Below are 21,309 nucleotides of genomic sequence, written 5' to 3'. Positions count from 1 at the left end.
GCATGTCAGAAAAAGATATAGATCAAATCAATTCAAGTTTATCTGTAGCACATTTCAGCAACAGTGCGATTCAAAGAGCTTTACACTATAAAAACAACACAGTAACCTATTATGAAATTAGCAAAAAACTATATATTTTGTAATATTCCATCATCAAAATTATCAAATATACACCAAACATATTAATCAATGTTCCACTTAATAGGAATTGAAGGTAACTCTAAGTAGCTGAGTTTTTATATTTTATTTAAAGGAACTCGGTGTTTCAGCTGTTTTGCAGTTTTCTGGAAGTTTGTTTCAGATTTGTGGTGCACAGAAGCTGAATGCTGCTTCTACATGTTTAGTTCTGGTTCTGGAACCAAACATGGAGAACCTTTCTCCAAACAGGAGACAGAAACATTCAGAGCTCTGAATGGTTCTCCCCTCTCTGGTGGACGTTTACACCTCCCACTGCCAAGCCCCTCACCAAGGACAGCACCACGCTGCTGCCCTCAGGGAGGCGGCATCAAAACAAAAACAGACTCAAAAACAGTTAACACCTTCAACACTTACATGAACTAATTATGGTTACATGTGTATGCGTGTATATACATCCAGCTGATTATTATTGTAAATAATGTTAATATCACTTGTTTTCTCTTGCTTTATATTCCACATATTTCATACATTGTACTGTTAATCTCATTGTACATGAGACAAACAGTAAATTCAATTCAGAATATTGGTATCCGTATTGGAAGTGGAAGCAGTGGATCGCTGCATCCTTAGGCTGGTGTTGGTTCATCAGCCTAAGGACCAGATTGGTTCTGACAACTTTTCCCAATAAATGAAATAATTTGTATTCACTCAGGTTGTTTTAGTCTGATAGAAAACTGTGTTAAATATTCTGAAACATTTAAGTGTGATATAGAAAGTAAAAACAAAGGGGGGTCTGTGGGGATGTGTGTGTGGGGGAGGGGAGGTCCTGGAGCTGTGAACATACATGGTAATTCCTGTTTTGTGTCATTGTGCCTGTGATAGGTTGCTGACCTCTGGAGGGTGGAGTTATCATCTCTTTCCCAGAAACCCCCTCCCTCCCTCCTCCCCCACAGCCCTAAGAAGGATTAAAAGGACACATAAATTAGTGAGCAAGAGAAGAAAATTATACATATTCACCACTGAGTTTACAAGGAAGAAGAGGTTGTGACCTCTGGGAGGGAACAGGACTGTAAATGAAACTCTCTCCTCATTACACCCAAACCCTGAGTGTGGGGTTTGTGTGTAAACCTCTTGGCTTTGGCTGCCGACTCAGAGACAGGCTGCAGAAATTCCTCCCAGAGGCCTCTCTGCTCCTGACATATTAGCTCTCCTCCAGCGCAGCTTCCCAGACCTCCCCTCCTCCTCTCATGTCAGCTTTGGGTGAAGTTATTTCCACATTCCTGGACCCTGAAACAATCGGTCAGCGAACAGGAAAAGTGTGCTGATTTCACAATCATCCTCCACTCTCATTCATCATTATTTGACATGTGAGTAACAAAAAGGAGGAAAAACAGTAGGATAAAGTTGAGACAATGGAGAACAGCATTCTAATGTTTCCTCATATTTACAGGAAAATGAAAAAGTGTTTTGGAAACGTTCATATTCATCTTTTCTCATCACTCTGAGGGTTTTGACCTGAAGTCAAGCACTTTTTAACATGAGCAGAGCTGTGAGCTAAGCTGGTTTGCTAAACCACTCCTGATTTGACACTCCACCCAAGCTTCCTCTCTTGGCTTCAAATGTTGTTTAGAATTGGCAGGAATCTCTCTTTTTCTTAATTTTCCAACCACTTGCATCACATGCATTAGGGATCATAATGTTATGACTTACAGATGCATTGTGTGTAAACAGATAGAGCTAAAAATCAAGTGTGAGGCATTTATGCCATTCAGTCACCATTGAGATTAACTGTTGAAGTGTGAGATGTTTTCAAAACTACAGAAAACGGTTTTCCATGTAGGAGTCCAGCCTGGCCAAAACAAACCACGAACTGGAACAGCCATGCTGGTCTTCAAACGGGAAGGTATTTATGGTTTACTAGTTAAGGAAAAGAAATGAGCTGTAACATGAAAACTGGACTTCCCACTTCAGTGGGCCTGGAATGCAACATGATTTGAAGTGAATGTTGAGGGAGTTAAAAATGACGAGTCTGGGTTTTCTCTCCTCTGGATAAGCTGCACATGTTTCATAAGATCACAAGATCACAATAAATCTGGCCCAGTTTTTGGGAGATCAGTGATCAGCTGATACTTACATGTGAAGTCAATCTTATCACCTGATCTTATTTACCTTCAGGGTCTAAAAATCACCCCCAGCCCTCTTCTGCTGTGCTGTGAGACAGTTTTGACTGAGAGGCCGACACTGCCAGGTCATGACTGCATGTACCTTGTCAACCCACCATTGCCAACTGAGCGACTTCCTTGCTGTATTTAACAACATTTCAGATAAAGAAGCCAGCATTGGCCAACCTCGGAGTTGGCAGGTCAAGCTTCTTAAAGTTGATCGGCCAGACTGCTGCAATCTGTGCAAACTTCCTTATTACATTATGTACAATTTGATTTCTTGCTTGTTTATGAGTGACATCAGACAATCAGATGCTTCAAGCCTCGTTTCTGGTCATGAGACATGGATCGTGTTAAAAAGGAGTGAGATACAAGCTGCTGGAAGCAGCCTTCTTGAGACGAGGTGAGGGTTCCCATCACCTAACTTCAGATCAAGGACTAAAAGTAACCTGAAAAAATGAACAACCTTTATGTTGTGTTGGATGTTGAAGTACATCCCAGAGTACAACCCAAGTACTCTGGGCAGAGGTGTCAAGTGGATTTGGAGGTTTAATAAAAATTGTCAGAGTTGACACCTATTAACACAGATTAAATAATACAGGAAAGACAAGAGAAAGTTAGATTCTGAATACTCGCGAGGAGAACAGACAGAGATGTGCTTTCAGTTACAATCTCCTACCGCTCTGAAAGCACATTTGCCTGCCCCTCTCTTTTTATTGTCTTTAGGATCCCTAATCACAGAGAGAGCGCTGTAACTCTAAAGGGAGGGGGAAAGACACTTCATCACACAGTTACAGCCCCAATGATTATCACTAACTAACAACACAATCTATCTTAAACCAGATTAACCATTTCCTGACACAGGGTCAAACAGAGCAAATTGTACATCTTCACGGCGACGGTATTACGGCTATCTAACAGTTCAAAAGCAGGGCGTTCTGTAGAGAGCTGCTGTCACTGCTCTTCTTCAGAGAGGCCCTCTGAGAAAGGAAATCAGAGTGATTAACAATACAGCAATATTTCTTAAAAGATATGATTACCAAATAAATACATAAAGCAAGAACATTATAAAGGTATAACAACATTTGATAATAATACAATTTACCTAACAAAATAAAGAGCAAAAAAAGAGAAAATCACAGGGAACGCAGGGAGCCAGAGTAGAACAACAAAAGGAGCCAAGAACAGAAAACCAGCAAAGATATCCAGGAGCACATCGGGTGATCACAGGGGGAACCAGCAAAGAGTGACTGAGAATGAGTTATATGTATAGTGGGGAGCTTGCGAAACAAGGAACAGATGATGATTAGAAACAAGTTTCAGGTGTGAGAAGGGAGAGACAGAGAATAATTAAGGAATATAATAAAACTAAATACACTAAAGGACTGAGCTAAGGTAAAACAGAGACAAAGATGGTCTAATCATAGTACAGAAGCTAAGGTACACAGAAATAATGTGAAACTAGAATCAGTAAATCAAACCCTCAAACAACTAACAACAACCCGGGATCTAATAAAGCAGGCATTAAACAAACTTTCCATTAAGGCTAAATTTTTGTTTTATTTTTTTCTATTGGCCTGATGTATTATTCTAATTTTAAATGTCATATTTTCATTAACTCTAAGTGGAAAATCTGCACAGTGGCGCAGTTGGTAGAGCTGTCGCCTTGCAGCAAGAAGGTTCTGGGTTCGATTCCCGGCCCCGGTCTTTCTGCATGGAGTTTGCATGTTCTCCCTGTGCATGCGTGGGTTTTCTCCGGGTTCTCCGGTTTCCAAAAACATGACTGTCAGGTTAATTGGCCTTTCCAGATTGCCCCTAGGTGTGAGTGTGTGTGTGTGTGTGCATGGTTGTTTGTCCTGTGTGTCTCTGTGTTGCCCTGCGACGGACTGGCGACCTGCCCAGGGTGTACCCCGCCTCTCGCCCGGAACGTGAGCTGGAGATAGGCACCAGCACCCCTCCCGACCCCACCGAGGGACAAGGGTGACGGAAAAATGGATGGATGGAAAATCATCGTAATTAACAGAAATAAAGGCTTCCAGGGCTGTCTGTGTTACCTACATAATGTGTTTCATTTAGTGAAAATGGTTCTTGAAATGGACATTTCAATAATACTCTACCTCATTGAATGTGTCTGTTTGTACCCTCAGTCCTCGGTTGTGTCTCCTTTTGCCTGACAGCTGTAGCTCACACTGGATCTGTGGGTGGTGCAGACAGCCGCGGGGCGCCCAAATGCTTCAAAGGGCTTTTCTTTCACAATCCTGTCGCTTGTGCGCCTTTTTCTACCACACTTTTTCCTTCTACTCAACTTTCGAACGTATGGGGTTTAGTATTTTATTTGTTGTGAATATTGTATTTTACTGTATTTTACAAATCATCAGTCAACCATTCCAGTGTCGGGTTGTCCCTGACAGCAGGTGGATTTGTCCTGCACCTCCTCCCCGCAGCTCCCGCCTCCAGATGTTCGGGCTGTTGACTGCTCTGCTCTCCATTTCGTAGCGGGGCGGACTCTCCTTCAGACGCTGAGCCGCTGACGGGACTCGGGACCGTTGGAATATTTATTCCCTTGATTTTCTCCCCTCTCTGCCCGGGTGAAGTTGTTTAAGTCCCCGTTGTGAGTGAGTATGACTGCTGCGATGGCGGACGGCTGTTTTCTGACCGCGCTGCAACCGAACTCCTCCTGTACCGCCTACGTGCTGCCCTCGGACGGGCAGTCCGCGGACCCGCTGGCCAAAGTCCGGAGGGTCCAAGAGCAGGTCCGCATGCGACTGGCCGAGAGGAAGTCCTCCTCACTGCCCAGGCTGGGCAACTCACAGTTTGGGCCAGCAACAGGTGAGAACAGGCTGCTGAAAAAGTTCCCCAGTGAGGGGAACCAGTCCGTTACTTGTGTAGAACTGAGGTTTAGTGTAACCTGTGTCCATCAGCCGCTCAGACACCCTGGAGTCCTTCTAGAACGGAACAGAAGAAATCACTTATTCAAATAATAAACATGAAAATAAAACTCAGCAAAATACAAGAACAAAACTGGAAAAGTATGGGAAATATAAAAAAAATAAAACTCAGCAAAATACAAGAACAAAACTGGAAAAGTATGGGAAATATAAAAAACCAAACTTTCTTTTTTTTATTGGTTGAGTATAATAAGAGTTTTGATTTATTGTTGTTTCGATAAATTTCAGTTAATGTAAAAAAAAAAAAAATACAACTGGCATCATCTCATAAGTTACGTTTTTAATATTTTCTCCACTGTTCCACAAGAACAATAAGTATCAGTAAATTTGAAAATATGATCCAGTATATTGTAACCGTGTGGAGTTTAGTGATAAATCAGTAAGTCAGAGGCGCCTGAAGGAGTCTGTTTCAGATGGGAATGTTTGTCCAGAGCAGGATTTGAATGCTGTGACATACAGTCACAGTCAGTTACATGAAAAAGACATAATAAATCATTTTTCCATCATCACTTTTGTTATCACAATAGTACCACAAAATATCTGGATGACATTCTAAGTCAACACCACCCACTCCTATTCAGAATCCAGCTATGATACAGAAAGTTAAGTAACACTGTTACGACTAAAAGAAATAGAATAGGGACCCTATTCTATTTAGGAATTTAGGAATAGGAATATATATATAACTCTGATATATATATCAGAGTTATTCTCTGTTCTCTGCGGGACCAATCCATTGCTGTGGTTGTGTTGGCCGCCGGCCCGTTGTGGTGGGCTACATCTTATCTCCTGACACTGCATTGCAAACTGTTGCTAATCTGCATTCAGCACACGCAGGCCAGCGGTAGCTAGGGAATTTTATTTGGTCTAAATTGAAAACAGATTCTATCCAGACGTTGTTGGGAAAAGTCCTGACTGAAACCTTTATAGGCTCCCACCCTTTGCTTTGTCGTTCTGCTCGGGTTTTTTTCCCTGCCACATTGTGTATTCTGCAGTGACTGCTGATCCACACCACTTAAACCACTGAAATGTTCTTAAGCACAGCAGGACAAAATGTTAAGATGGAGACCCAGGAGAAAAGAGAAAGCAAAACTGTGTGTCATTTATTTGTGTCTTGCAGGAAAAATAAAATGTTCTGGTTTTCTTATCATGGGAACAGTTTCAGGTGAATACAAGGCGGAATTAGAACATTTCTTCATTTCTACAAAAGAGTCAAACAGGACAGGATTCAGGAGTTGTTGAGTTTTCATTTGAGAAAGTTTCTGCTCAGAGTTTTTCAAGGAGCACGAAACACAAAGAAGAAAACCCAAAGCTGAACTTATCACCTGGGTTACATGGACTTGGACTTGAAAACTTGGCTTTTATTGGACAATCTGTATACCAAGTAACAATACAGTCTTTGTGGAGTCAATCTGAGGCCCAGTAACATCTCAACAAAGAGACTACACAGTGTTGGTTGTAGATTTGATTCAACCAATATCAGCTACTTACATGAAACTGATGATGTGGAATCCAGCAGATTTCTCTGTTCAGTTCAGAGTTCAGAGAACATCAGATGATGTTATATGTATTTGTTGACCTTTGGAACACCAGGGGTTTTATTTCCTGGTTTTTCCTTTCTTGTGGAAAGTCTAACAATGACTGCATAAACTTCCACTGTCCAATTTCTACTTTTTTCCCTAAATGTTAAAGTTGTTGTGTCCTTGGTAGGACACCACTTCACCACTTCACCAGCTTTGCCTGTTGTTGCCTGATAGCCTCTCTCTCGTCTGTCAGTCTGCCCAGGGCGGCTGTGGCTACAATGTAGCTCACCGTCATCAGTGTGTGAGTGTGTGTGGGAGTGACTGGATGTAGGGGTCGTTTGGGGTCATCTGGACTTGATAAAGCGCTTCACAACTACAGGCCGTTTACCATTGAACCTCACTAGGGTATTTTCTGAAGACAACCAGAAATCAAGAAGGACAAAATGTCTCCACACTTTCCTGAGTCTGATAAAGCAGATGTTGACAGAACTGTGTGGCTGTTATTTACTAAAACTCCTTCCTCTGATCACCAACAGTGACATTTATACGACATGAGCTCACATATCAAAATGAAATGCAGTGCCAGGGGAGAGAAGAACTAATCCCAGGTGAATGTTGTGCTGTTCGCTGGTATGATGTCCCCCGTTACATCCTGTCCCCCTGTTACCTGTCTGTGCTGTTTCACACTAAGAAATTAACTTGAAGCCTTAGGGCTTGTTGGTTGCCATGGCATTAAAGCCAACAGAATAAAGAGCTTGGACGGCAGTAACCCACAGCTACAGTGTAATAAATAATGTAGTTGGAGGGAGAATCCCATTTCAGCGTCAGTGTCCTGATCCCCAGATGCAGCCGTACCAGGCTGCATGCTGGCTCTGCTGACGGCTGCTTTCCCAGTCCAGACTGGGAGGTTGGGAAGGAAAAGGACCATCAAGTCCTGAACAAGTCTACAAACAGCAAAAAACTGGGTCATATTTGTCAGTACAAATGTTTTATCTTAACTGTAAACAGAAAATACAAACTGATTTTGTCCGATGTGTGGTCTGGTTTACCGGGTTCTGAAATTGTTCAAACTAACTTCAAATGCACAACGTGACAGTGCTGCCAACTGCACTGTTGTGCAGCCCTGCTATAGAGTAACTTATGTTATTTTGCATGAAACAAAAATGAAGTCAAAATGGAAAACGAAGTGCAGTTGATGAAAAATGTCAATAAGTATGTAAGGCTGTAAAATATTAAAGGGGTGTGCTTCATTCTGACTGTATTTTGATGCTTCATCTGTTTACCTTGCAACAATTTGGCAATAAGTTATTTTGAGCGAGGCTGCTGAAGGAATATCCCATAAGGCATTGAGATATTCTAACCACTTTAGGTGACAGAATACAGGCTGTAGGTCAACTCAAATTCAAATTTCTGTGACTAATAAATAAAGAAATAAGCCAGGATTAAAATGTTGGCATTTCATTGTGTTTGAAACATCCGTGTTCCTGTAGGCTACAACGATTTGGCTGATGAAGCAGCTTCCTTCTCCTTGGATATCTCCAGAGATCTAGTAGATTGATAGTGTGATGTTAGGTAGATCTCATTTGTAATAAATTCAGAGGGAGAAACCCCAGAGCAGCTGATAATGTCAGCTGAACTCACTGCTCAGGCTTCTACTGCACTTAAAAAAGCAAATATGATTATTTTGGAGTGATTTTTCATCTGATAATATTGCTACAGTCTTTACCAGTAATAGTGCATCCTGTTCAGGTTGCCATGGGAATAAACAGTTCTTTCCTGCTCAGAACAATGCTGTCCTAACGGTGATGTTTGCAGACCAAAAGGCTGCTAAGACCCTTAAAGGGAGGTAGAAAGACCAATAAAATCCATATAGTTACTATGGATTTTGGTGGAAGTTTTGTGTTTTAAACTTTTTTATTTCCATACTTTGTGAAATACACAAGCATAGAAAATGTTCAAGATGTGCAGCATCGTAAAATACACTTTATTCTTGTTTTTGCTCCTCTTTAGTTAACAAAATCTACGCTTTTTTAAAATTCCATCTATTCTTAGCCGGGGTATGTAACTTAAAACATAACATTTCTTTTACATATTTGCTAAATCTATCACCATGTAGTGACTGTATAATATGAGGCAGATAATCAGAGGAGAGAAAATAAAGAACCTTGACATTAATCTGAGAAACCACAGGGCACTGAGGTCAGGCTCCTTCACTGTGAATTCATCATAATTCACTGCTGACTAAAAGTCATTTTTTTACTTGTTTCTTAAAAATAAATCACCCACCAGTAACACCTGAGCAGACTGCATTTTACTACATGTGTACTATATACAAAAATGAAAGCAGAGGAATCAACAAAGCTGAAGCTTATTTTGAAGTGAGAACGCCGCCCTGCCTGACCACCTTTGTTTGCTGAACATTCCTTTCCAATCTCCTCCAGACAACATGCTGTCAGGATCTATTTTAGACCTTCCTCTTGTTCCACCAGTAGTCTTCATTCATGCCATGATTAGAATGGCAAAATATGACAGGAAGACAGGGAGAATCTAAAATGTGATAGCAGTTATTTGAGTTTTCTTCTCATGCAAAAGAAGCTGGTTTTACTTTATTGGTGCAAACTCCAAGTTCCTTTAATTCTTAGGTATGAGAAATCCAAACTAATTGCACAGGACTACACCAGTATGAAACATCTATTGTTATAATAGAAACCTACACAGTTTATAAACTGTGATATTAGGAAAATCATGAGTGCCATTGGTTTTAAAAGTTCTGCTCTTGACACCATGATGACCTGCTGGTTGAAATAAGTAAAACATCACTTCTTCACACACAAGCAATATAAGTTAAATGATACTCTGCAATAATCTATATAGAAATCTATATAGATATATAAATATATATAAATATATGTACTGAACGTTCAAGCTGATTCAGCACTAGTGCAGAACACAAGATGCTAAAAGACATTTCAAAAACCTTCAATGTTCATATCAGAACCTACAGCTGGTTCCTACCTCTGCTGATGTGGAAGTTCATACCTGTACAATCACAAAGAGACAAGCACAAGTTTACATGTGAAAGCAGACCAGTGTTTGCCAGAGAGAAAAGCTGGACTTTGAAATAATGTTATTCGGACAGATGAGTGAAAAGTGGAATGATTTCTAGGCTGGAGCAGATGTTTGGAATAAACCAAAAAAGAATTCCAGTTTAAGATCTTCATACTGACTGTGGTCATGTGAACTCATCATCATAAAATCCACCATGGATTCTACCCTGAATCAGAGGGATCATACAAAACTGGACCCTGAAACATGACAATGAGCCAGAACACACCAGGACTGGCTGAGAATGAGTAAATTAAAGACCTGGAATGGAGTCAGTTCCCTCAGACATCTCTCAGGTGAAATGGAGAAATATGAGAAACCTTCATTAGACCAACATAAACTGGAATCTTTGAAGTCATTACAACCAAAGGTGATAGCACAAGCTAATAGGCCAGGGTAACGTTTTCCTCAAGTAGAAAATACATTTATGTTTGCTGTCATTGGCTTAATAAATCAAACATGTTGAATCGGATGTATTTGCCTGTAAATAAATCCCTCTACATCCTAGATATAATTGATACAAAACATTAGACACTGATATAAGTGAGATATTTAATGAGTTGTACTAATTTAGAGTGCATTCTGTGTGAATTCATACTAAACAGGCTGGACTTCCAGTCCGTCTGTCCAGGAGGTCCGGTTTGTTTGGAGAGCATAGAAGTGAACTCTGGTCTGGTTTCAGTTGAAGTGAACTGTGGTGCAGTTTGAATGCATATGAATGCCAAGTGGACTGGAGAACGCACCAAAAGTAGGAAGCGAACTAAAATAAAGTGCATTCTGGGTATATACAACCAAAACAAATATGCAAGTCTAGAGCTAGCTGGTGGGAGAAATGGTTTGTGATCTTTCACCAAAGACAAAAGAGAAATCCTACAACCACTAAAATCAGATGCCACATGTTTACTTTTGATAAAGAAGGAAGTTGCCCTCAGTATTTTCTTCAGATGTTTTTGTGCTTTTTCCTTCTGTGGTTTTCAGAGCAGCGCCACCACAGGCGACGAGAGGAACAGGTTCCTCAAAGTGTTAGTTTGGTTTGACAGAGTCTGGTGTGAAATCAAACTGCAGCAGCTGGAAATGCTGCAACGTTTCCAGCTGTTGCAGTTGCAGCAACTGAAACTGCACATGGTGCAGTTTTGGGTCCCTTTGTCACATCGTTGCAGAAAAAATCCTGATAGATGGAAAAGAGGTGAATGCTGTCCTTAAATGCTGAATAATGACTAATATCCAAAAGCCACACTTCATTATTTAAACATCACAAAGAGGATGACAAGCTAGAAGAAAGTTTGTATTCTTACAAATAGATTCCTAGTTTTCTTTCTCTTTATGTAAAATGATCTGACTGCACTCTCTTGTTGACTCCCTCAGAACCTGTGTGTGATTTGTGTCATTAACTTGTTCGTGTAGTTATTCATATTTCTGCTCATGCTGTATTTCTGCGTTGGTGGTATCAGTTAGTTGTGATGTGGTGATGCTGATGTTCAGGCATGCAGCCCAGGGCCCCACCCAGCAGTATTTCCTCCTTCCTCCCTCCCAGCCTGCAGTACTTGTATTCTGTGTGTGTGTGTATGTGTGTGTGTGTGTGTGTGTGTGTGCGTGTGTGTGTGTGTGTGTGCGCGTGTGTGTGTGTGTGTGTGTCTTGTGGTCTTTCCAGTCAACACTCTCCTTTGTGTTGTCCTTCATGTGGTTGCAGTGAGCTGTATGGAGGAGCGTCATGCTTTCTGTGTCCAGGGTGACATTAAAATGGGAGCTGGAATTGCTCCATGCACTTCTGTTTACATGATGTCATCTTCCACACACACCCATACACAACCTGGGTCACACTGAACATGCTGTCTGTGTGGCACAATCGATAGCACTGACACGTTGAATCCTAAGAGCTTATACTGGATGCTTCACCCATCTGAAGATGTTTTGTGAGTAAAGATGACTTACTCGGTTTTTTCTTCCATGGAGATTCCTGTTATCCTTGGATTGTGAAGTTCAGGCGTGCTGCTGAGTGTCTCTTGGTGAAGTCATGCCCTTATTCTCCCTCCTGTACCCAGTGGAGCTCTATGTTCATTATTCTTGAGTGAATTGCTCAGCTGGTGTCTGGCTGGGTTTATTCTTAGTGAGAATAACCCAGTGGCTGGTTAGTGCTTCAGAACTAACCAGCCATTAACTCTGGATGGTTTGTTCCTTACACTGAAGCTGGGTGAAACTCTCAATCTGTAGGTGTTTGGACTTCTAGTTTAGTTTTTTTTTTCAGTTTTTGATAATTTCTTTATTGTTTACTTGCTTAGTGCAATTTTATTTTTTTCATCACGTTCGTTCATTAGTTGTATCTATCAGTGTTTCCTTCTTTTTAATTTGGCTCTCAGTTTTATTGTTTTCTCTCCTGTCTTTTCCTACCTTTCTTTCTCCCAGCTGTTTTTTTCATTTCCTCATTTCCTTTGCCTGCTCTCCTCAGCTGTTCCCAGTCACCTGCAATTAGCTCTTCTGCTTCCTTTCTCACTTCCTCTCCTCAGTACCTAAGCCCCTAGTTGAATGATTCCTCTTTGGTTCTTTCTGTTTTGTGTCTTTTTCATTTTCCTGTAGCATCTTCAATTTTTGTAAGTCTTTTTTTTCCATTTTATTAAATATGCCTTCCCTCACCACACCGAATACCTATGCTTGTCAGAAACATAAGTAACAGTAACAGTGGTAGTTTTGACCCAGGGCACATCTGCTGGCCAGCATGAACATTTGAGGAACAATATCTGTCAGTTGCATTCAGATTTTATTTCTGCAGCCTATCTACTTGTCCAGTCAGTGTTTAGTTTGTGTATTGTATTGAAAGAAAATCAAATATTGCTGTGCCATGCATCTTGTGTTTATATTTTCTTTCAGCTTTAGAAAATCCTGATTAGAATGTGGAGGAATTGAACAGTGGCTAATTTTCTAGATGCCTTCCCTTAAAAGCTGTGACAGAGCTCCAGATAGTTGCAGTTAACACTGAATGAAACTTAATTAATTATTCTGTGATAAGAATGTTCAATTATTACTTCTTTTCCTGATGTCTCACATCTCATATGCGGCACACATACGCCACTGCTACGAATCCTACAGGAGTGCTACGTTTAAGAATTATTTCGTGCTGTTGCAGCAGTACGTAAACTCTTTTTAAACAACTACTCCAATTATTTTTGAAATAATAAAATAAACATCTGCAGCTGAACAATCCTAACACCAATACGAAAAACTCAGGCCTTTCTGCTGGACTGAACATCAGTTTTCATTAACTGATTTAAAATGCAGCAAGGGGGCTGCACAGTCGTGCATTTGGTAGAGCTGTTGCCTGGCAGCAAGAAGGTTCTGGGTTTGATTCCCGGCCTGGGGTCTTTCTGCATGGAGTTTGCATGTTCTCTTTGTGCATGCGTGGGTTCTCTCTGGGTACTCCGGCTTCCTCCCACAGTCCAAAAACATGACCAATTAACTTAACTTAACTGTTAAGTTAATTGGTCTCTCTAAATTGTCCCTAGGTGTGAGTGTCTGTGCATAGTTGTGTGTCCTGTCTGTCTCAGTGTTGCCCTGTGACAGACTGGCGACCTGTCCAGGGTGACCCCGCCTCTCACCGGAATGTTAGCTGGAGATAGGCACTAGCAACTAAGGGACAAGGGTGTACAGAAGATGGATGGAAATGCAGCAAGAGGTGCTGAGTAGGAGACTTTTTTTTCCAGAGAATTTGAACCAGCTGAAGCTAAAACTGCCTCTTGAAAAGTTCTGGGTAGAATTTATCTAGACAAAAGTTATTTTTTGTTTTGTTTTTTTTTTTTTAATCTGAACTGCAAAATGTATATACATTTTTGTTCACTTTTGGCTTTTGCTTTGAGTGTGTTGTTCTTTCAGCAAAATGACTTTTCTAGAGTCTGTATGCTGCAATTAATCAATTATTAAATTATTTCACTAATCGATTTGTTACAATGAATCCAATGAATCGCTTCAGCCTTAAATGAATTCAAATAATTTTTGGGGGGCGCTCAAAGCGCATTGAAAAAAGTGCAAGATCATCAGTCATTTAATTCAGAAATGTAGAAAAAATAAGAAAACAATCAGCACCATTCTGTGGATGTGAGCAGATGGAGTCATTTAAATGCAGTTCAGTACCATCCTGTTTTTTGACAGGATTGGCTGATGGAATCGTAAACAATACCTCAGTTTTCCTAATGATCTATGATGCTATGTTTTAATGTGACATATTTAAAATGAATAACATGTGTTTTGCTCTTTCCTTTCTGTAGACTGCATTCATCCTGAAGTAAAAAGTTTTCCCCAGGCTCACGGCTTCAGTTCTAGGTCCATGATAAGCACACCCACTCGTCCCATGGCTGTGAGTACAAAGCTTCACATACCAACATGCCAAAAACAATAAGTCTATTTATTGTTAAAATGTATTAATAAAAATTCTAAATGATGCATTTAACATGCAACTATTTTAAAATATCTTGAAAGAAATCAAGTTATGACTTTATGTCACATTGTGAATACAAATGTTAACAAATTATTTTGGGATTTTATGTGACACTCCAGCACAAAATCATGCACAATTGGGAGTAGTTTTTAAAATGCTCTTCATTATTCTGTTTGTTCACTAAAACTAAAACATTAGTTGTACCAACTTCACCAACCAACACAGAGGAAAGTCAAAGGTTAAGTTGTCGAGACGTTTCAATCAGGATTTGGTTGGAATAACAATACCCACACTTTGAACACCTCAGAGAATTGTTTAATCCATCAATCCATAGTGGAAACTGGAACAACTGCAAACCCACCATGACATGATTTTCTAACTAAACTGACAGGCTGGGAGAGAATTAACCAAAACCTAGAAGTGAGGAGGTCCTTGGTAACTCGGGAGCAGCTGCAGAGGGCCATTGCTGTTAACTACAAGAAAAAAAGCCATGTGCTGTTGGCCAGAAGCAAAAAATATATAACTATTGACCTACATACGTATCAAAACACAGTGTTTCCCTCTAACCCCATGGTCCACCCTCTATACTGGGCAGAGACAGGGTCAGAGTTAGAGCCAAAAACATGGCCGCCCTGGTTAAAACCTGAAACTGGGGACCAGATTGACGATTCAGCAGAACAACAAACATCCAGCCTGAGCTGCAGTGGAATGGTTTTATATCGAAACATATTCGCTCGTTCTAAAGGAATGCTGGTATTGAGTATTAGGCAGAAGAAACTTCATTGAAAATAAATTATTTGTTTATTTGAATCTTTTAATGTTTTTCTAATGTATAAAAAGGCTTAAATGGTTAAATGAAAGATTAGTGGAACATTTTTTTTATCCAAATAATCAATTACTAAGAACAAGTATCCAGTCATCTTGTGGTTTATTCAGATGCAACTTTGCAAAACTAACTTGTTGCCATTTTCAAGAGGCTTTTCTCCAGCAGCCCTATCAGACAAATCATACTTGTTCAGTGTTTTTCTAACAGCTGACTGAGTGATGTAAAACAGTCAGCATAGTGATTAGGATTAGGACTGATGTTCAGACTGGAGTTGAATCTGTCCTCACCGACGCAGACATGCGGTCATTCCAGTGCAGTGATGCCGACCAACACAAACCATCAGAAGATAGTACGTTCCCTCAAGCCATAGAATCCCACAGATTTTTATCTTAACTGTTTTCATTTTCTGCACACACTTTTCCTCCCACACACTGAACAATGAGCAGGTATTGCGTAAGAGTTTCCTGCTGTTTCCAACAGGGTCAGGAGAAGCATGGAAGCTGCACTCTGCACAGCTGGGAACAATGTAAAGACAAAGACTAAATCTAAACAGGATGCCTGACTCTGCCTTTAACTGACCTGTCTAACAATACAAACGCCACAGTCAGCTTCCTGCTGATCAGCAACCAGTCTGTAAAGAAAACTAACAATGCTGATGTGTAGTTCACTACTATAAAAACTTGTTGAGTTTTTATCAAAAAAATCAATCAAGTTGATTTGTGGAGCAGAGGCAGTTCAAAGTGCTTTACATCATGAAATATAAACATCATAAACACAAACATCATACAAACATCATAAACACATCATGCAGTCAACAATTGTGAAACTAGTAACAGACATTCCATTTTGTAAATTGTTTTAATTATCAATACCCATAAAGTATGTTGATCAATGTTCCATTAATTAATTAATTATGAAATGAAATGAGACATACAGCGTTGTTCAACCCTCCAAGGTTGTTTTTTTTTGTTTTTGTTTTTTTAATGAAAAACGCTTCTATGGTTCAAAAACAAATAAACAGCTGGGTTTTTATCATCGATTTAAAGGAACTCAATGTTTCAGCAGTTTTGCAGTTTTCTGGAAGTTTGTTACAGTTTTGTGGAGAGTAGAAGCTGAATGCTGTTTCTCCATGTTTGGTTCTGGATGCAGAGCAGAAGCAGAACCAGAACCAGAAGTCCTGAGAGATCTGAAAGGTTGATGCGACAACAGCAAATCTTTAATTTATTTTGGTTCTAAGCAGTTTAGTGATGTCTGTTCTCTCAGTGAAGGACTGTAGAACTGGGAGATGTTCTCTGTCTTCCTGGTTTTAGTCAGAACTCCAGTAGTAGCGTTCTGGATCAGCTGCAGATGGAGGATTGATGTTTTAGGCAGACCTGAGAAGACAAAGTTCCGTGAATCAATGTGAATAAAGTTAAACAAAGTTTCTCTAGATCTTGCTGAGACGTCAGTCCTTTAATTCTTGAAATGTTCAGGTGATAGAAGGCTGATTTTGTAACTGTATTTGTGTATCTGTATTTGTGGTTCAGGTCAGAGGTCATCACTACATCCAGGTTTCTGATCTCTAGTTTTCAACTGTAATAACTGAAGCTGTGCATTGACTCTAGATTGTTCCTCTTTAGGTCCAAAGATAAAAACTTCAGTTTTGTTTCTTTTCAGCTGGAGAAAGTTATGACACAGTCACACATTTATCTGTTCAGTGATTGGATGGTTCAGAGTCATTTGGTGACATTGTAATATAGAACAGTGTACCATTTGTGTAGTCTTGATAACAAATCTTATTTCCTGTTCCTGTGAGAAAAGTCTCTTAAGATCTGCTTTCCTCTGACCAACCACCTTGCAGGTGTCTGCAGTGTCATCTCAGGCCTCTGGGATGTCTGGCAGCTCTCAGGTCAGGCATAAAGAAAGCGCCTCCATCCAGGCCAGCTTCTACACCTCTCACATGCAAAGTCGAAGCCAACGCTCCAAGTCCCTGTGCCAGGATGACCACAGAGCGCTACCTCTGGCCCGTCCACTCCACCCAGAGTCTTCCTCTGTGCCCTTCAGTGTTCCTCCACCTGGAAGCCTGAGGCGGTCCCTGAGCGGGGTCCTGGCCCAGGAGAGAGGGCCCTGGCAGGAGGAGGAGCTGCCCTACCAGTACACCTATAAAGGTCCGTCTCATCGCATCATCAACAGAATCACCAACAGACAGCAGTACTACCAGCAGCACAACTCTGCGTTGGGGCCGGAGGGCTGGCTGGGGAACGGCCGGGGCTTCACCAGTGCCGGGGACAGCATGACAGGGCAGTGGCAGCATCATGCCTCCAGGACCAACCAGGCCACGGCCCAGTACACCCAACTGCACCGGGCCGCCTCTCTGCGCTCTCTGAGGAGCGTCGGCAAGGGAGCAGACATCATGGATGCCGCCTCCATACACAGCAACGATCCTCTGGCAGAGTGAGAACACTTAATTAATTTTTTATCTGTCTAAAGCTGATCCACGGAAAAATGTGTCTGTTTATAAAAACTTTCCGCACAAGATTGTCTGTCAGGTATCAGTCAGAAGAAGATTTCATACTAACCTGCCTGGTTCCTGCACAATAACTCTGTCAGACTGAAGTGACTGAAAAAGAAAACAAAATAGCTCTAAAAAGTCTTAATAATTGGACATGTCCAACACTTGGTCAAAACATGTCGTCATGACAGCATGTAAATAAATACAAAGAAAAATAAATCATAAATGTTGACATGATTTCATACCAACTTTAAGTTCAATCTTACATTCAGTCATGTAATTTTTCGACACTTTCCCAAGAAAGTTGTTTAGATGATTATTTAGATGATTAAAACTGGTGCTAATAATAAAGACTGAGTCTGTGAGGGACAGACAGGGACAGAGGACAAGTCTCCTGTTTACCTATGGATGTGGAAGAAAATCATTGACTGTAGAGGACAACTAGTACAAAGTGCAAAACATCACAGCCAAGTGAAATATTTACTGTCCCACATTTCTAACCAGATTAACTACATTAGGTCTGCAGAGATCCTCTCTAACTGTTTGAACTGCTGCTGGCTCATTAAAACAGTTTCATATGAAATAAATCTGCATTAATATAGTCTGTCTTTTTCTCTTGTGTGTGCATGCGTATGTGTGTGCGTGGGTGTGTGTGTAGGATGCAGAGCATTGACATGCCCACAGCTGTCAGATATCTTTCTGAATCAAATACTTCTCTGCAAGTTTTGGGAGCTGCTTATATACAACACCAATGTTACCATAGCAACGATGCCAAGAATCAGGTACTTTAAGTTTGATGGTTTGTGGTTATATTTGACTGTATTTGTTGCCCTGTATTTCATTTATGTTTGTTAATGTAACAGGGACTAAATGGCTATGCAAGCTACATACTCTTGATTTTTATTTGTAAAAACATTTTACAGACATGTAGAATTGTTCTTCCATTTCATTACTTTGTGCTGGTCAAGCCTAATAATGTACATTAAAGAGTTTAGTTTTGAAATTGTTCAGTGTTCCAATTCTTCTGAAGGTAAAAACCTTCAGAAAAAATGATTTATATTCCAATTAGTATACACTGAATATATACACAGTTAGGAGAATGTGGTTCCCTGGTCTAAAGCATCTTTTGGTTCCCTGCACACACAGATTTTTTCCTCATGCAGATATTATTAGATTGGAAGGTAGCTCTAATAATAAGTGGACATGAACTGATAGATGTCTCTGTATTTTTCCCTAAAAGACAGACACGCACACACACACACATACACAAACACGCAATCACACGCACACACCCACACGCACACACACTGTATGTTTTGTTTTCTTGTTATTCCAAAGTGTCCAGTTTTCCCAAAAAACTGCTGCATGAACTTTAGATTACTCTGAGAGTGTTATTGTTACTCTGTGGATTTAATCAGAATTTGAACAGAAGGTAAAATATTTTTTTCTGATAGGTTTGTGTACAGGAGAATGGGGATGTCTGTCATTTCCAAACTCAAGGCTTAGTTTTGATAGATTTGATAAAAGTGCAAAGTGTGTAAGAGGTTCTCTGTGTGTGCCAAGGTCCGTGCTTTGGGTGGCGTTCCTGCGCTGGTGCAGCTTTTCTCCAGTGACCATTTAGAGGTGCAGCGCTATGCTACAGCGGCTACACGAAATCTTATATATGAGAATGCTGACAACAAGGCGGCCCTGATAGAGGCAGGAGGACTGACGGCTCTGGTCAACATCCTGAGCCAACACGACGAGGAGCTGTGGAAGACCATCACAGGTAGGAATGTAACATCCCAACATCAGAGGAAGCTTGTTATGTGAGCAAATATGCACCACAGTATAAAAGTCTGTGTGAAAAAAAGAAATGTATATGTGTGTGTCACTAGTCATTCTGGTATTTTCTGTCTGTTAGGTGTCCTTTGGAATCTGTCCTCCAGAGACAACCTGAAGGATAGGCTGGCTGTGGAAGCGTTGCCACTTCTGACTGAGAAAATTCTGGTTCCACTTTGCAAGAGCATCCCTCTGAACCCGTCTGAGAGAGAGATCTTCAACAATACCACTGGCTGCCTCAGGTGAGAACCAGACCAAGATCCCCCGGATAAACTGGAGCGACATGACAGACAAACAAATTGACTGACAGGAAGCTGTTGATGTTGCAGATCCAACCAGACAGCAGGAGTCTGAGACACACAGTCTGCAGCCCAGTGTCAACAACAACACTGCTGATATTAGCACATATTACTTCCAGAGCAAAACCTCCCTTCCTGTTAATCTACTTAGATTAACAGGACCTGAGCAAAGATAAAATGAAACTGTACAACAGATTAACCAAATTAATGATACAAAAATAATCCACTACTTTACTATCTCTCTATTAGCTGCCTTTGACCTTTTTTGAAAGTTTTTTTTGTCTTTTCGACTTTAAGCTGCATATCTAAACCATGAGATCATCTGTTTCCCAGCAGCCAGCAGGGCGAGTGTCTCATTCCAACTACTGTAGAAATCCAAAATAATTGTTTTCTGTGTGTTTTTTTTTGTTTTTTTTTTGCCACACTGACTATTTTTAGAGTTGATGGATTTTTGTTGTTGTGTCGAATAAGAAAAGGAGTGGAAATACCTAAGCTACTCTTATGTAAGCTATTTTTTTTACTCCTTCATTTACTTCTGCACACTCCCTGAAACATGAAATAAATCCTTGTTTGCTAATTCTACTGGGAATTTTCACTAAAAATGTTGCTTTGAAAGTGATAAACCACAAAGATTTGTTGAGGGAGTTTTTTACTGGAACAAAAAACATATGTTAAAACAATTTTATTCAAATTCCAGTTAGCCAGTCACATTTGTCACAGCTGAGAGGTCAGCAAGTCAAACATCATCAACATAATACAAGCAAAAATTACAATTTGAAAGAAACCCTCCAGTGTTTTGTTTTTTTCTCTAACAACCTAATTCATATTATATGAGTCATTATGGTCTGATTCAGATCTGATCAATATCAACAAAGCGCCAGGCCTTTTAGTAATCACTTAAATTCTTGAAATTCACCAAAGGTATGTATTATGGGCTGAATAATTATATTCCATTTGTGGGGCCACAATAGAAGGGATCCTCGTGATCCACTACCAGCTGGTGTTCAAGGCAGAATGACAAATGGAGACATTTATGCTGCAGTATGTAACTTTAATGAAAAAAAAAATACATATTTGTTAAAACTGTTACTATGGTGTGACAGTTTGATATGAGACAGATAATCTGTGAAAACGTTGAGCTTCTTTGCCAATTAGAAACTACCAATTAGAGACAGGAGGCGGGCCTTAGCACTATTAATCACAATCATGTAGCACTGAACATTCTCTTTCTCTGTCCCCTCCTTGCTTTCTGCTATGCTGCAGCTAGCATAGCATGTTGTGAATGCTAAGTCTAGTTAGCATCACCACAGATGATGTTAGATAAACAGTTTTCCTGTGACTTTAAGTTGTTTCTCTGCCTTCAGCACATTCAGCAGCATGGACATAAGTTTGATTGGCGCTAAACAGGTTTGATTGGCGCTAAACAGGATCTTGGATCAAGAGGATAGACCCTCGGTAGCGGGGTATTTCTCCAGATGGCAATGGTAGCTCAGGGAGGAGGTGAAGGAGAGCGACGTTTTCACAGATTATCTGTCTCATATTAAACTGTAACACCATATTAAAAGTTTTA

General features: G+C 40.4%; 1 protein-coding gene across 2 annotated transcripts in view; it reads left to right on the top strand.

Moving 5' to 3' along the window:
* The first annotated feature begins 4,609 nt into the window (after positions 1-4,609).
* The window catches only part of pkp3b (plakophilin 3b), a 28,013-nt gene continuing 11,313 nt past the window's right edge, over positions 4,610-21,309 (top strand). The window contains exons 1-6 of one of the 2 annotated variants that reach the window (XM_016679760.1): positions 4,610-5,129; positions 14,133-14,221; positions 16,969-17,561; positions 18,278-18,401; positions 19,183-19,387; positions 19,523-19,682. In XM_016679760.1, the coding sequence (XP_016535246.1) occupies positions 4,922-5,129; positions 14,133-14,221; positions 16,969-17,561; positions 18,278-18,401; positions 19,183-19,387; positions 19,523-19,682 (1,379 nt within the window). In that variant the 5' untranslated portion in view covers positions 4,610-4,921. The remainder of the gene's footprint in view (positions 5,130-14,132; positions 14,222-16,968; positions 17,562-18,277; positions 18,402-19,182; positions 19,388-19,522; positions 19,683-21,309) is intronic. The other variant, XM_007568243.2, reaches the window with a different exon arrangement.

The sequence above is a fragment of the Poecilia formosa genome, unplaced genomic scaffold (assembly GCF_000485575.1).
Source record: "Poecilia formosa unplaced genomic scaffold, Poecilia_formosa-5.1.2 Scaffold219, whole genome shotgun sequence".
Lineage (NCBI taxonomy): Eukaryota > Metazoa > Chordata > Actinopteri > Cyprinodontiformes > Poeciliidae > Poecilia > Poecilia formosa.
This window is presented reverse-complemented; position numbering and strand designations above follow the sequence as displayed.